The sequence below is a fragment of the Ammospiza nelsoni genome, chromosome 4, assembly GCF_027579445.1.
Source record: "Ammospiza nelsoni isolate bAmmNel1 chromosome 4, bAmmNel1.pri, whole genome shotgun sequence".
Lineage (NCBI taxonomy): Eukaryota > Metazoa > Chordata > Aves > Passeriformes > Passerellidae > Ammospiza > Ammospiza nelsoni.
The window spans coordinates 53,805,123-53,821,090 of NC_080636.1; the positions used below are offsets into that span (position 1 = coordinate 53,805,123).

Sequence of the window (15,968 nt, forward strand, 5' to 3'; positions counted from 1 at the left end):
CTCTCCCTCCTTCCCTCTCCGCCCCCTCTTCTTTTCCCCCCCACCCCCAAAAAACCCCTTCCTCCTCCACCGGTGCTGGATCCACCCCCCGTTCCCCTCCGCCGGCGGGCGAGGGTGTGACCCGCGGGAACACCCACCCACCTAGGCGTCCATGGTGGGAGCTGTCCGCCGAGCCGAGCCGAGCCGAGCCGAGCCGCGCCGCGGGCACCCCGCCGCCTGCCGCCGCAGCTCCCTCCCTCCCGCCGCCCGGCCGCGCTCCCGGTGCTTCCTCCGCGTACTTTTTTTTTTTTTTTCCTCTCTACCCTGGGTGGCGGTGCGGGCTCCCGGATGGTTCGCTGCCAGTAGCCGGGGGCCGCGTCTCCTCCCCCCGCCGCGCCACCATGTCCTAGGGGAGGTGAGTGAGTGCAGCGCGGAGCCTTGCGCGGGGCGAGCAGCGGCGCGGGGGGCAGCGGGGCGGGTGTCCGACACACCGGCCGGCGTATCCAGGTCACGGCTAGTCCCGTCCCCATCCGTGAAAACTTCGCGGGAAGGACACGTCCATTGCTCGCCAGCGCCCGCGGGGAAGCGCGGCGGGGGTGGCGGCTGCTCCTCCGCGGGTCGCGCCGCGGGCGCTGGGAGCCGCCGCCTCGGCCCGTGAGTGTGGGTCGATATTTGGCAGAATAGGAAAACGAGAGGGGCACGTGACAGCCCAAATCCTGGGGATGTTGGCGCTTTCGCCGTGACTCTGGAATACCAACCCGCAGCAGCACACGCGGGGTCCCTGCGGGCGCGCACGGGCGATTGCGGGAGAAGGTGCGCGGTGCCCGGCGCTGCCGCTGCCCGGCGGGCTCAGCCTCCGGCCCCGCTCCCGGGGCACCGCTGTCACCCCGCGGGGCCGGGAGCTGTCCCCGCCGGGCCGTGGGGCGCACCTGGGGCCGGGAGCGGGGCTCTCAGGGGCCGCTGACCGGGGGCTGGGGGCGGTATTTAGCGAGCGAGTTGGGAGCGCATCGCCTGAAAGTTTGCTCGGCGGCTTTTTTCCCTTTCTTTCTTTTTTTTTTTTTTTTTTAAAGGCTTGTCTGGGAAAGGGGTATTCCTGCAGCCGGGACGCAGGCACCCAGGGGGACACTGGGGAATAGGAGGTGGCAGCAACCCCGGGGCCAGGGGTCGTTCCGGCGGCTCCTCTGGCTGGCGGGAGGCAGCGGGCGGGGCGCCCGGCGGGATGCGCGGCTGCCGCGGAGCGGAGCCAGCCCGGCGGGGAGCGGAGGACGAGTCCTTGAACCCTCCTGCGCTCCGCCGCCGTCGCTCCTCCGCTCCTTTTTTTTTTTTACCCCCGTACGTTTTTCTTCTTTCTTTTTCCCCCTTCCACCTAATTACATTAATTTTTTAAAATTTCCCTGGTTAAATCGCCGCTGCATCGGCACGGTGCGCATTCATGCGCCGCTGACAGGCGGAAACCCCGGGCCGGCGGAGAGGCGATGCCCGGCCCTGCCGCCGGCGCGGCGCGGGCACCGGGCGGGGGCGGCCGCGCCCCGCGCACCTCACCTGTGCGCACGGTGCCGGGGCCGCCGTCCGGCCGGGGGCGCGGGGCGGTGCGCGGGGAGCCGCGGGCGGAGTGCGGGGCCGCCGGTCCCTGCGGCTTTAAGGAGATGCGTTTCCCAGGCTGTGTCGCAGCAACTTTGTATCAGTCATGTCGCCCGGCGGGTGAGTGACGGCGCCGCGCAACCAATGGCGCGCCCGCCTGGCCCCGGCCGCGCCGCGCTCCGGGCCGCGCCCGCCAATCGCGGCGGGCGGCGGGCGGGACGTAAACTTGAACTTTATGTGGGCATGTGACATGTTTTTAAAGGACTTGGCACCTTTTGCCGTCCCCTCCCGGGTGCCGCTCCGTGTCACCGGGCGGCGCGGCGCGCCTCGGGCGGGCGGGCAGGCGGGGGAGGGGCGGGGGAGCCGCGCCGCCCGCCCTGCGCTCCGCGCCGCCCTGCGCTCCGCTCCGCGCCCCGCGCCCCGGGCTCGCCCCGCCGCAACAGGTACCGGGGCCGGGCCGGCCGGGACACCGCTCCGCGCCCCGCACCGCGGCGGGAGGTGCTGCTGGCCGGGTGAGCCGGGGGGCTCGGCAGCGGGGCCCGGACCCTGCCGCCGTGAAGGGCGGGGAGCGGCGTCTGCACGGGAGGAAGCGCTGTTCTGCATCGCTCGGGGGGCGGGCGGCAGGAGGGGGCCGAAAGCGGGTTTGGGCTGTGGATCCCCCTCCCCCGCGGGCTCCTGGGAGGGAGGGAAGGGAGGGAGCGAGCTTCCGGACACTGCCGGGCCCCCCCACGCGTGACAGCCCGGGCTGCATCTGTGGGAAGGCTGGCTAGGCTGGCGGGGGGGACAGGGATGCAGAGCGGTGGCTGCTCGCTGGGAGCTGCGGGGATGCTCCTCGCAGCGGAGGGTGAATGGGGAAATCAGCGCTGCCTGCGCGGATGTTAACGCACGGGGACGAGGGGGACCCGCGCCCGGCTCCGCTGGGTCCGGGGGCGGCCGTGCCGGGGCTCCCCGCGCCGCTCCCGTACCCGGGAGAAAGGGGGGAAACCACAGCCCAGCCGCGAAACTCAGGTCCCCCGGGCAGTCTTGTGTCAGCGGGGTGGCTGTCAGACAGTGAAACTTTAAGGAAATTTGGTTTACAAACACCGAGAATTAAGAAGTGGGTGGCTGCTTGAACCACCAGTTTTTTTTTTTTTTTTTTTTTGTGAAGCTGGGCTTACTTCAGATTTCCCCGTATCTAGGTGACCTTTTGGTTGCAGGGATACCAGGTACCATTTGATTTTTTATTTGGCTGTTGCTGCGAGACTAGTTTCATGCCTAATTGATCGGAGATTTGTGCTGCGGAGGGCTGCGTTTGTTGATATGTTTGGGGTGAAATGTACAACTAGATGTGTTTGGGGTGAAATATACAACTAGGTATGTTGGGGTGAAATATACAACTAGGTATGTTTGGGGTGAAATATACAACTAGCAATGTCTCGGTAGTTCTCCAGAGAGGGAGTCTGGATATGCTACTGTGTTCACAATGTCTCTTGCTTTTGTAAAGTGTCAGGTAGAGGTGATCTTGGTTCCTGTATGTAACTGTGCTGAGCTTTAGTTGTGGGTGTCCGTGGATGTTGTAGCCCCCAGTCAGATTTGTTTAGTGAAAGTTAGTAAAAAGGCATGTGTGTGCAGTCGGTGAAGTGTGGATTCCGTGGATAGATGTGCTAGTCAAGTTGTAATAAGTTCTGCCCAAAAGAACAAAACCAAACCCTAATGCTACCAGTAACCCCTGAGATTATTAATTTGGTTCTGGTATCCACCGAGGCACTTGGAGGTGACAGAAACCGTCACTTGCAGAAATTCTGTTTGCTACTGCACTCTCCCTAGTTTATAGCTCTCGTTTTAAACTGAACTTGTATTAGGCCACAGATAATCTCTGCTGCTTTTTGATCCTCTCAGATATATTTACCAGCCTTTGCAAGTGCAGGATCAGGGCATTTTCTACTTTCTTTTCCTTTGTGTGACTCAGATTTTTATTTGCTGAAGTTTCAGAGTATGCTCGGCTATTGATTGTACATGAAGTTTGGATTTTACTGCTGTGGGAGAAGTCCCTACAATGCTCAAACACTGTTGTAATGTTAGGCCTGCAACAGAGATTTCCTGGCATGCAGTGGTTCTGCTGGTATTTCTGAGAGTTAAAATTAACTTACATCCTAATTTTAAGCCTTAACTAAGTTTCCTGGTTTTCAGAAATGCGGGTCACTCACAGCTGCAATTGATTTCTCTAGGATTTAGGCTTGCTCAGCACTTAAATCAAGGGTAGGTGATTATCTGGGGGTGACTTTATGTGGAATTAGGCACTTCTGTCTGAAAATTTTATACTATAGAAATGTGATTTAATGTACATGATGATGTGAGACATAATTCTGGGTTCTAATAAAATTTGTGCTTGAGGGAAATGTAAGCATTGGGCTATAGTTCCAGTTAAGTAAGGGCAAAGAAGTAGTCAAGTCATTCAGTTTGCGTTTTTTTTTTTGTTCTGTTTTTGTTATTTTGCTCAAAATAGCTTAGTTAAGAAGTGTTAAGTAAAGGGGTAGAACACTAAATTAAATATTGGAAAATGAATACATTCTGAAAAGAAAAAAATATTTGGATAATATTGATACTGTAACTGTTGGCACTTGAGTTTCTGCAGTTCTAATGATACTATGAGCCAAATCCTTAAAAAATAATTGTTGTTACTTATATGTTGGTTTTCAGATTGTTAGAGACAGGGTCATGATTATGCTCCTTACATTGTGAAAGTGGCATGTGGGATGGGAGGGTTTTTTTTAGGGTCCATTTTAGAACAAGGTTTACTTTGCTTTATATATTCCTCTTGCTGGCTGCCATGGAAGTTTGCAGAATTGGCAGAGTTATGGATCCATTTAACAGCCATGCATTCCCACCTAGTCTGATCCCCTTCCTCTGTGGCAGGAATGTTTCCTACTGATCTGCTGTCCTCCTTGTCTCTCCACACCTTCATGTCTCCTTGGGAGGTTGTACGAGAAGTTTGTGTGGCTGGGAAGGGGCGAGTCAGCTCCCAGCCCCTCAGAACCACTGCTTCCTTCTAAAGCATCCTGGGTTAGGCTGAATAGTGAGGATGATGAAATCTCTTTAAAACAGCAATCTCCCTTGCTTTGTTGTCCCTGTAACATGGCAGTGGAAGGTCCTCGGAGGAGCAGAGCTCCTCCAAGCTCTGTAATGAGCAATTTCCACTGAGTTTTCATCCTGCCTGCCACCAGCATGTCCTTTCAGGACCTCTCTGGATCCCCTCCTTCCTTACTCCCCTTTCTCTTTTTTAGGTGAGGGACAGCCCCTGGTACAGCTGGCCCTGTCCGTGGGGCTATGGCCAGCGAGGGTGGGCGGTTTGCTGACATTGCCAAGCCATTCCTTTTGGGGCAGGGCTGGGAGCAATAATTTGGGTGTTCCCCAACTGCTGAGCTGTTTTCTCCCTGAGCCCATAGGGCTGTCATATCCATGAGACCTTTCTCTCGGTTTGATTGAAATTGGACAAATGGTTGAGAGATGATGGATGGGGCAGGGAAATGGGACTGGCAGGCAGAGCGAGAGAGGAGGATAGACAGAGAAAGCGGATACGCCTTGTTTCCTTAGGAAATTAGGAAATTTCCTTAGGAAGTCACACTGTCCTGTCATTAATTTTACTTTTTTATATATGTCTTTGCTAGTTATGGAGACAAAAGGATACCACAGCTACCCAGAAGGCTTAGATATGGAGAGACGGTGGGGTCAAGTTTCTCAGTCTGTGGAGTATTCTTCCATAGGTGCTGGAGAGCAGACTGATGATAGTAACTACATGGAGATTGTAAACGTCAGCTGCGCCGCCGGCACTTTCGCAAACAGCAGCGCTCAAGGAAACGGCAAAGAAAAACCTGAGCTACTCTCCTGCCTGCAGCAAGACAACAGCCAGCCTGGCCTCCTGCGCTCTGACATCAAAACCGAAACAGAGTCCAAGGAGCTGTCGGCAACGGTGGCCGAATCCATGGGTTTGTACATGGATTCGATACGAGACGCCGATTACCACTACGATCAGCAGAACCAGGGGAGCCCAGGAAAGATATACCAGAACGTGGAGCAGCTGGTGAAGCTCTACAAGGAGAATGGCCATTGCTCCTCTCCCCTCCACAGCATCAGCAGGCCCTTGAGGTCTCTGATGTCGGACTCTGGGAGCGCTGTGAACGGCGGTGCCATGCACACGATTGTCAAAAGCCCCATCATGTGTCAAGAGAAAAGCCCCTCAGGCTGCAGCCCTCAGAACATGGCCTCTTCGGTGTGTAGTCCTGCGGGAGTTAACTCCATGTCCTCAACCACCGCTGGCTTTGGGAACTTTGCCATGCACAGCCCCATGGGGCAGGGCACCCCTCTGTCGCGCTCGCCCAACGTTGAGAGCCGCGGCTCCATGCTGCACAGCCCCGCGCACGTCAGCAACGTCGGCTCTCCGCTTTCCAGCCCTATCAGTAGCATGAAGTCGCCGATCTCCAGCCCTCCCAGCCACTGCAGCGTGAAATCTCCCGTCTCGAGTCCCAACAATATCACTATGCGATCTTCTGTGTCCAGTCCTGCAAACCTGAACTCCAGGAGCTCCATTGCCAGCCCTTCCAATGCCAATAACAGGTCCACGCGTTCTAGTCCAGCGGTTAGCACTGTGGGATCATCCATCTGTAGCCCCGTTAACAACTCCATAGGGTTCCCGCCTTCCGGCACGCCAGTGGGGCCTAGCAGAAGCCAAGACACCGTTCCCAGTCCAGAAACAAAAGACAAGGGTGCTCAAGAACTCACGTTTCCTAAGATGGAGGAAATGGAGAACGCCATCTCCAACAACAGCCAGATGAACCTTGTTCAGTTCATAAAGCCCGAGCCAGACGGGTCCTTTGGCAGCGCCTGCATTGGTGACAGCGGCAGCAGCAAAATAAACTCAGATTCCCCCTTTCCAGTACCAGTGAAGCAAGAGTCGGCCAAACATCCTTGTTCTGGTACCTCCTTTAAAGGGAATCAAACAGTAAATCCTTTCCCATTTACAGATGGCTCGTATTTTTCTTTTATGGATGACAAAGACTATTACTCTCTTTCTGGGATTTTAGGACCACCTGTTTCCTCATTTGATGGAAATTGTGAAGGTAGTGGTTTTCCAAATCCAGGCCTACGTGTGGGGATTAAGCAGGAGCCTGACGATGGCAGCTATTACCAAGAGAACAGTATACCATCCTCTGCCATTGTGGGGGTAAATTCAGGTGGACAGTCATTTCACTACAGGATCGGTGCCCAGGGCACGATATCCTTGTCGCGGCCGGTGGCTCGAGAGCAGACATTTCAGCACTTGAGCTCCTTCCCTGCTGTCAGCACGCTCGTGGAGACCTGGAAGTCGCATTCGGAGTTGGCATCCAGAAGAGGTGATGGGTATCCAGTTCTAGAGTACATTCCAGAAAATGTGTCCAGGTGAGCTGGCAAATTGCCACTTTTTTTTTTTAAATCTCCTTATTTTTTTCTTTCTTCCCCTGCATTAAACAAACAACGCGTGAATTATAATGAGGACCAGGCTGGTATTCCTCAGTCTGATGCATAATTCTTTGTTTGAGTTTCCATTATTATTAGATTTGTGGCTATCTTGCTGTATTTTACTCTGCCTTTAATGAAAGCGAAGTGCTGGCTTTAATATTTAAGAAGAACATATTGTATTCTGTTGTTATTAGGTTTGAAGGTATGGCTTTAGTATGTTTATGAGCTCTTACTACTACAAATGTTGTTTTTCCTATAATGAGAGCTTAGTAAAATTGCTCTCTTGTGTCCAATAATGGTTATTTTTTTCTTAGCTAGTGCTTGAATGTGTTGTACCTCAGATGAAATGCTGAGATGAGGATAAGAAAATGGTAGTGTCAGGAATCTGTTTTTGTGAAGAAGCATGGTTCTGTGTTTGCAGTGGACTTTAACTGGTTAAGTTTAAAAAACAACTTTGCAAGCCTGTGGCAACATATTATTTCTGTATTTTAACTGTAGGAACATTTGGTTTATATATATAGAAAAATGCCTCCAGAAGGAGGAGAGCTGTTAAAACTTGATGCATTTGAAAGGGAGAAATGGATAAACTGATCCCCTCACTTTTGGTGGAAGAGAAATGAGCAAGTGTCATCTGAATTTGGCTTTCTTGGCTGATCTGTGGCAGCATGTCATTCTTCTAGCAGGTGTCCTTGAGTTGTGTGAGGGATGCCTACTTTCCTAAACCACCTAGTTGCAGAGTCAATAGTGCATGTTCTGAAGCGCCTCTGACAGCATGCCTGAGTTCAAATGGTTGCACAGCACACCCATGTACCCAGCAGGCTGACCCAAGGCTTGTGCCAAAGCTCAAATAGCCAGTGACAGATTGGCATTTACCTTTCTCAAGTGGTTTTTCTTGCTCATCACGAGCTATGCAGCTGCCCTCAGTGAATGAAGCATCTGCCTTATTCTTGGCGTGGGGTTAGGAGGATGCGTGGTGTTTGCCATATTTGTATGATACTACAGATTTCTGAAAATAGTGTTGCAGTGAAAAATATAATATCTAAAATACTGGTGCTTTTCAGGAGGGAAATCAGTCCATCTACCTATAAGGAGGGAAAAAAAACCAAACCTGTTTTCATTTTACTGTCAGTTCTGTCCAGCAGTGCTGCAATCTCTCTATCATTTTGTAGGCCATACTTCACTTTTTCTTTGGCCATTTCTAATATGGTTTCGAAAAAGAATGCACTTTTTAATATACTCAGCTTGAAAGGGCTGTGTCCTACCATCATGCTGAACTTTGCATGTGGCTGGATATTTGTTACCATCCAGTCTTGGCTTAAATGTACTTTCTTAGATTAAGGAAGATGGAGTCACTGTTCCTTAGTTATTTTACCTGATGAAATTTTCATAAATTGCATTATTTATATAGTGAGAAAAGTTCACCAGAAGACTGATGGAATGGCTGAATACAAAGACCCAATATTTTACTGCCTTTGTGGTTGAGCACTGTTGCTTGGACAGGTAGCTCCTACCAGCTGTGAGAACTCTGGTGTGACTTAATGCTTGCACTGAGTCAAGGCTGTCATCCATTGCAAGGACAATAAACAAGGAAATAATGCAGGAAGGAACAAGGTTGCCATCAATAGTTGTGTTTGGAGCGACAGTTTCTTATAAGGCTTTTAAAGGAGTCTCCTGGTCTGACATTAGTCCAATGTAGCTCTAGATCAGTACATGTAATCAGGTTTGATGATGACAGAGGCTTGGTGCACTTTCCTGTCTTTGTTTATCCAAGCTGTATCTCTGTAGGATTTGCAGGTGAGTGTAGCTGCCACTCTGCAGGATTGGAATTCTGAAATGTTTAGTGCTCAGAGCTGTTACGTGTGGAATTTTGTTCAGGTGATGGAGATCTGCGGGGTTGCGACACTCCAGGCATCCTGATCTGTACTCCAGATTAGACATGTGTCATCATTTCAAATCTCAGAACCAACCCCATTATTTAACCAAATGTTGCTCTTAATCTGGCTGGTGATGGCTCTATGCCAACAGTGCAGCCAGGGACCTGTGCAAAGCCCTTAAAATTTTCAAGGTAAATTCGTGCAGAGATCTTTTTGGCAGTGCAGATTTGAGTGCAGAAGTGCCTGCTGAGATATTTGTCTGCTGGTGAGACAAGTCATAAAGCCTCCATATAAGATGTCACACATGTAAAAGCTCAGCCTTGCTATTGAACCTCAGACTGATCTTTATTTTTCTCTTCGTTTCTGTGCTGTCTTGCAGCTAGAACAGAGGAAATCATGCTCAGATTAGTTGGTGCTCTGAGGTGTTGTAATAAAACATGCATAGCTTAAAACCATGCCAGACCCAACATCCCAAGCAGGGTTGGTTTCAGCTGTCCCATATCCATGTGGCATGGGGATTGCAAAATGCCTCTTCTTTCGTGTCATCAGAACAGCAGCATCACACCTCTATCCTCGACATCTAAACCAGATCCTTGCTATTTCCAGATTTTTTTCTGATGTGTCAGTCATATCAGGCATCACACATTTTGCAGACTTTTACAGCACGTGATTAACCCTTCAAAGTTTGCGATATTTTGAAGTTTCTGGTAGTCTAAGTCTTGGCGGGTTTTTTTTTTGGCTTGCAATATAAAGGGCTGCAAGCAAAGAATAAGGTGAAGGAAAAAATAGGCTGCATGGTTCTCTAAAGCCAGTAGATGACCAGCATGGAATATGTCTTGTTTTAGCAGCATTATTTTCTGAACCCTGATGTCATACCCTTTCTGAACTGCCTCAGACTTGCAGCTTACATGGTGAAAGGGAGTGGATGGCCAAAAGAACATGACTTTGACTTTTCATATTTATAATGAATCTTAAGAATATTGCTGTTAAAAAAAAAATCATATTAGAGTGTTCCCTTTCTTGAATCAGTGGTAGTGCCTAATAACCATAGTTGAGGCATTTAAAATGCCTTGCCTACCTTGTTGACTGCGCCAATCACCCACTGCCAGCTAGAACATTTCTCTTTTTTTCTTCCAGTTACTTTTATTAGATGTGCACAGTTGTGGTTCTTTTTAAGTTAGTTGATAGTAACTTTTTTATAACATTGCAGATTGTGGTGTTTGGGGAATGAGAGCCTCTTAAGGAAAACCAAATTGCCTTATTCTCTTTTAAATATTTTTCTTCTGCTAATATGCATGCAGAACATGTCTTTGTTTTTGAAAGATTTTACATTTGTAATTTTTAATAAAGGGTGAATCATACTTGTCTAGCTGCATGTATAGATTCCTCCTTCCACAAAAGGCATTTCTAAGAAATACTGGTTTCTAAACTAAATAATAACTAAGTGGGCTTGAAAAAGAAGGTATGTGCAATTGTGTGATGTCATTGATGAAAACTTGCACAAAGAATCCAGATAAGATTTCACTATAGGGTGATCAGTGCTTGTCTGAATCAGGGTGCTACCCTAAGCCCCATGATTGTGCCAATTTTGTGATTTTCAAAATGGCCTACGAAAATGTCATGGCTGCTTAAAACAACAGTAAAAATTGAGGAGAATGGCCTTTCTGCTGCATTAGCTCTTACCTAAAGCTTGTTGTGCAAATGTGCCTTTTCCCTCTAATTTCCATATTAACTCATGTATGTACACACATGTAATTGCTTTTCTCAGTGCTTGTGGTGGAAACAGAGGGCTGATACTCCCTCCTACTGTCATTTCTTCCTGGCAATTCCACTGGCATAGTCCAGTGTGGGAGGAATTCACAAAGTTTGATGTGCTATTCAGAAAGTTTAGTGTTTTAATATGAATTGCATATGTTTATCTATAATAGTGTTTCAATAAATTTTTGATCAGACATTGATAGTATTTTAGGGATGCATTATACCTGTCTGTTCCTGAGCCATTCACATGTGTCAGGATTTATTTCTTAGACACTACTTGAAAAAGCCCCCCAAAAAAAGCCATCCCACCCACCCTAAAACCAGAAGGCAACCCAACAGCATGATCCTGATTTATCTGTAGCCATTACTGGCTTGAATTGATTCTGGTTAAAATCTGATTTCAGGCTATTGCAAGTATTTTTGTAAATAAACTTTTATGTTAAATATTATCTAGAATAGTCACTTATCAGAATTATACCTGCCAGAAAGATAAAGGTCTGGTAAATATTATTTTTAGAATTTATGAATGGCCTTGACCTCTGTTTGCTGATGGACTTTATGAGAAAAGGACTTTGCTGTTAAAATATTCTCCATGCTTGGCAGGACTGTGTTCCCTTTTATCTTCCCAAAAATTTACTGTGCAAACCTTTTTCAGAAATGATTCTGAAATAGCCTCAAATCTATATTTTTCCTTTATTTCAGTTTGAGAATGTATACTTGTTTTTGTAGTTCTTGTATAATTTTGTATCGGTTTTTAATGCAGCTTTGGGTATAGTCTTGACAAAGCTGAGACCTCTGCATATTCTTTATTTCTCGCTAAAGAAATTAGAAGTCTGTATTAATATGTCAGCCCAGGAGGCTGAAAGGTTCCCTTGGGCATACCAGCATGCATTGAACAGCTTTTTACTTTCTACAGCTTTCTTTGTTGTTATTTTGGTGAGAGTGCTGGGTTTTTGTATCGCTCTTTATTGAGAAGTTCAAAGTCTGTATAAAGTATTTTCCCTTAAAATATGTATGCAAATAATGGCTTATTTTCCCTTAAAATTATATATATCCATTGCCTCCTGTGCTGTGGCGTAGGGAAGTCCACATTAATGGAAAATTGTGTTCCAGAGCTGGGTGGATCTTCCCCATCTGGGGAAATAAGAGCTCTGTTGTCAAGCTGGGTGCCAGGAGCTAGGGCTTGGTTGTTGCTTTGTGCAGCAGTAAATATAGTTGTGCATTTCCAGAATGTTTCAGATTGATACCACTAAACTTTCCAGTACTTGGCTGTTGGAAATCAGTTTGCCATGTTTAATTCTGATAGTAGCTAATAGTTGTTGCCTAGTTTTTGTATCACTTTTGGTGATGTGGAATCTCACTATGGTAATCCTATTTTGATGGTTTTCTGAAAAACAGGAAGGTAGGGTCACCTTCAATGCACAGATTTTATAACAAGCAGAAGAAATTTTGATGGTGCATTTTCTGACAGTGTGGATCCGTCCATTTTCATGAGAACTGGAAGACAGAAAATTATGAACTGTATAAAAAATGTTCCTGTCCTGTTTTAGGTGATGTGTGTTGCAGCAAGGCAGGCAAGCACAGAGACTGCTGCAGCAGATTCAGTGCTCGTGCAGTACTCGTGTTGTCTGCAGAGGGAGTAAATTGTTAAGTTGTGGTTCAATAACCTGGCCTTACTCAACCAGCACTTAACATTAATGGAGCTACAACCTGCTGTGGAGTGCTCTGCCTGGCTGAATCAGATTTCCAGGTACTTATTGGTGCTCTGCTGATCCCAGGCTGGAGCACTGGCTGCCGTTGGGTGTCACTTGTAGCAGAACAATATATTATTTGCAGTGGGGGAAATACTCTGTTGGGCCATGCCTTGTCTGCTCTGATTCTGGCTTTGCCCTCTGGTTGGGCTTGTATGTAAGAGCAAGATTGTGTTCCTGATCTGGTCCACTCTGAAGCTCCAAAGAACCGACAGGACGGTGAAACTTGGTGGGCAGTGTGATGTGATATGGACATGAGAACAAACTGAAGGGATGGAAAGGGAATGGAGCCTGTGAAATATCCCAAGTGCACCTTTCTGCTAAAAGTTAATGTATTGTCCAGCCATAATCCCAACACTCGTATTTTCAGGACGTAGTTTTAAGGTGTTTTCTCTATTTTAATTGTATGTATTGAGTCTTTGAACAGACTTGTAGGAGATGGAATTAATAATGGACTTGTTTTCACCAAAACTTCTTGGAGAACAATGGATTGCTGTGATTTGAGATTTAAGATCTCAGAGGTCAGAAAATACCACAGTTAAGGATGAATATAGAACCATAACTTGTTCTCTGGCAAATGTGTCTTAAAATATGGCTGTCTAAGAGCGATAAAAATGGTCCAACGAGGAAACTAAAAAGAGTGTGTGAAAAACAGGTATTAAATCCATCTAAGTTTAGTACTTTTATCAGTTTTCACATGCAGCTGGTTGCTACACAGTGCCTGGTGCTCAGCATATGAATTACTTCGGTTGCAGTCTCCTCCGAGTGAGAGATCTGTGGAGAGGAAGAAAAAAGCAGCAGTGTTTCCATTGGGTGCAGTGGACCAGGTTCTCGCCGCGTTATTGGGCACGTCTGAATGCACCCTAAATAGACCATGGCACGGTGTGGCTGCTCGCTGCCCTGCCTGTGTCACCCGCAGCTCAAGGTCACCGGCTGGGGGGCTCTCCCACAGCCTCTCCTGCTGCAGCCACCTCGGCTTTGCTGCCCTTGGAGGGAGGCGCACGTTTTTGGCTTGGGCTGCAGGGGAAGGGCTCCCAGGTCAGGAAGTGCCTGTTTATCCATGGCCGCAGTTCCCAGTGCAGCTCCCTGCTCCGGTACCGCTGCCGGCAAGAGGAGCGGCAGCATCTCCCCCTCTCTGCAGGGCTTGTGTGGGAGGAGGCACTCCCTCCTCGGACTTGGAGATGGGATTTCTGTGCATACATGGCTTTCCCTTCAGGGACCCCGGGATTTTACAAAAACCTTGAGGGCTGGTTTGCTTTCAGGGCAAAATTTTCAAATAAACGGTCTCTTTAAATGGGAGACTTTGTGACCTTGTTTGGAGTTGGGGTTTTTTTGGTTTGTTTTTGTTTTGTTTTGCAGTGCGGTTTATTAATGTGGTTTATCAGAGCTTAACAGTGTGTTTTCTGAAAGGAGGTGATTTAGGGGGGTTCTCTTTCCCTATTTTGCTGAAATCAGTGCTGAAAGGTTCAAAACACATCAAACAATGCTGCCCCCCCCGTCCCCCAATCCCACCCCAATCTCCTGAAACCCTCTCCCAAAACAACAAAAAAAGTGCAGAAAACCAAATCCCTGCTGTTCATTCTGGATTCTGAAAGGTATAAGTAACACTGTTTGTATGTGAATAAGTATTTTTGCAAGATGCCATTTCTTTACTGAGTTCTGTTATTGCAGAAGTTCCCACACTGCTGTGGTAGATCATGAAATAACTAGAATTTTATTTTTTATCTTAAACAGTGAATTAAGCACCTGCAATTACATTACAGTTTCTTATTAGTTGGTTGCTAAATTAAATTTCTCCAAATCTGTGATCTCTAAGCTGCATATTGGCTTCATGAACAAGCTGATAGCTTAAATTTCATATTTGGAGGTAGGGTTAGTTGGAGTTAATATGTAATGCTATTTTTTGAAAAGGAGAAAAATAAAAGTAGATTTTGGTTAGAATCTCTGAGCAGGAACAAAATCCAGTATTTGTGGATAATGGCTTATAGGAATTTGTATGTTCCTTCTAAGATGCATGAAAATGCTGCTGATTGTGGTTAGTGATAATAATAGATCAAAGAGTTACAGCCCTAAGGTTAAAAAGCAAATTTCAGACTAATTGCTGAATGTTTCTGACAATTTTTCTATCACTTTGCTCATTTCCATCCTCTCTCCTAAACGGTACTTTCTACTTGCATCTGGAGGTGAAATAACTTTTTTTGAATGAGCTTTCAGGCTAAAATTTCTGCTGAGTACATGACTCATTTCTATTGTGCTTTTCATTGCATATCTGCCCTTGAGAGGTGTTACCCCAAAGAGTGGCAGCTTTATAAACTTATTCCATAGCAGTTAGATCTTTGGAAAAAAAAACAAACAAACAAAAAAGAAATAAAAATCTTCATATCAGCTTTAGTAATGCTTTCTGAATCTTTTGGATTTGTGAGAATATCTTAATTCCTTATTTTTGTGTGTGTATGACCCTTTTGGGTGCATGTTCAGTCTTAAGTCTCCAAAACAAGGCAGTATTTTAGAGGTTTATTTTGGGTAGTGTAATCTATCAGTGGTCTGAGAACTTTTAATCAGAGGGCAGAATGGGGAATTCAGTAGTTTGTCCTGACCAGGATTTTGCTGAGAGCTGTAGGGTCTTGCCAGCATTTTTGGCAATGCTTTTCTGAATCCTGTGTTGTACTACGATCGTTGTACAGTCCTGCAAAACCCTTTGTTTTCAGGGTTTGAAATCCCTTTATAGTGACTTTCTTTTGCCCACCAGCTCCTTTCCTGTACCTGGCTCGGAGGGTCAGGATGGCGCACGGGAGCTGTCCCAGTCTTGGCTTGGGAGTGCCCCGTGGAGATGGGAGCGGTCCTGAGCAAGGCAGTGCTCTGCTGCATGCACTTTAACTCGAGCTCTGCCTCTCTCTGGGAGCTGCAGGGAAGGGGCAGGTGCTGAGCGTGGCTGGTGGGAGCAGGGCGCGGGGTGCCCGCTCCCTGCATCCCACATCCCGCGCCCCTGTCCCGCACCCCGCGGGCGGCTTGCGCAAGGAGCCGAGTGCGAGTGCCCCGGGAGGGAGCGCGTCACCTCACCCGCCCTGTCCCCGGCCAGAGCCGTGCTCCCCCAGCCCTGTGCCAGTGTGGTTTCACAACCAGCCAGCCCCGGTTTACTCTGGCAGCGTCTCACCTTGGAAAATCAATTGTGTTTGTGTCTTTAGCTCTCCCATAGTGCTGCTGCAGGGAAGAGAGTGGGGAAGGGACTCTGCTTGCTGTTATAGAGTGAGTTGGCTTGGGAAGCAACATCCGAGATCGTCAGGTTCCAACCCCACCTTCAGCTAGACAAGGCTGCCGAGAGCCCCATCCAGCCTGGTCTTAAATGCTTCCAGGGTTGGGGCATCCACAGCTGCTCTGGGCAACCTGTGCCAGTGCCTCACCACCCTTCGAAGTAGAGAATTTTTCCAAATACCTAATCTAAATTAGGTGTTCCTAATATAACTCCTTCAGTTACAGCCATTACCCATTGTCCTATTGCCGTGTGCCCTTGTAAAAAGTCCCTTTCCAGCTTTTGCAGGTGATTCACTGC

General features: G+C 48.0%; 1 protein-coding gene across 2 annotated transcripts in view; it reads left to right on the plus strand.

Annotated features, from left to right (window-relative positions):
* The first annotated feature begins 305 nt into the window (after window positions 1-305).
* NR3C2 (nuclear receptor subfamily 3 group C member 2) overlaps window positions 306-15,968 on the plus strand; it is a 189,389-nt gene continuing 173,726 nt past the window's right edge. Inside the window, exons 1-2 of one of the 2 annotated variants that reach the window (XM_059471471.1) lie at window positions 306-394; window positions 5,208-6,975. In XM_059471471.1, the coding sequence (XP_059327454.1) occupies window positions 5,210-6,975 (1,766 nt within the window). In that variant the 5' untranslated portion in view covers window positions 306-394; window positions 5,208-5,209. Of the gene's footprint in view, window positions 395-5,194; window positions 6,976-15,968 lie in introns of those variants that run through there. The other variant, XM_059471470.1, reaches the window with a different exon arrangement.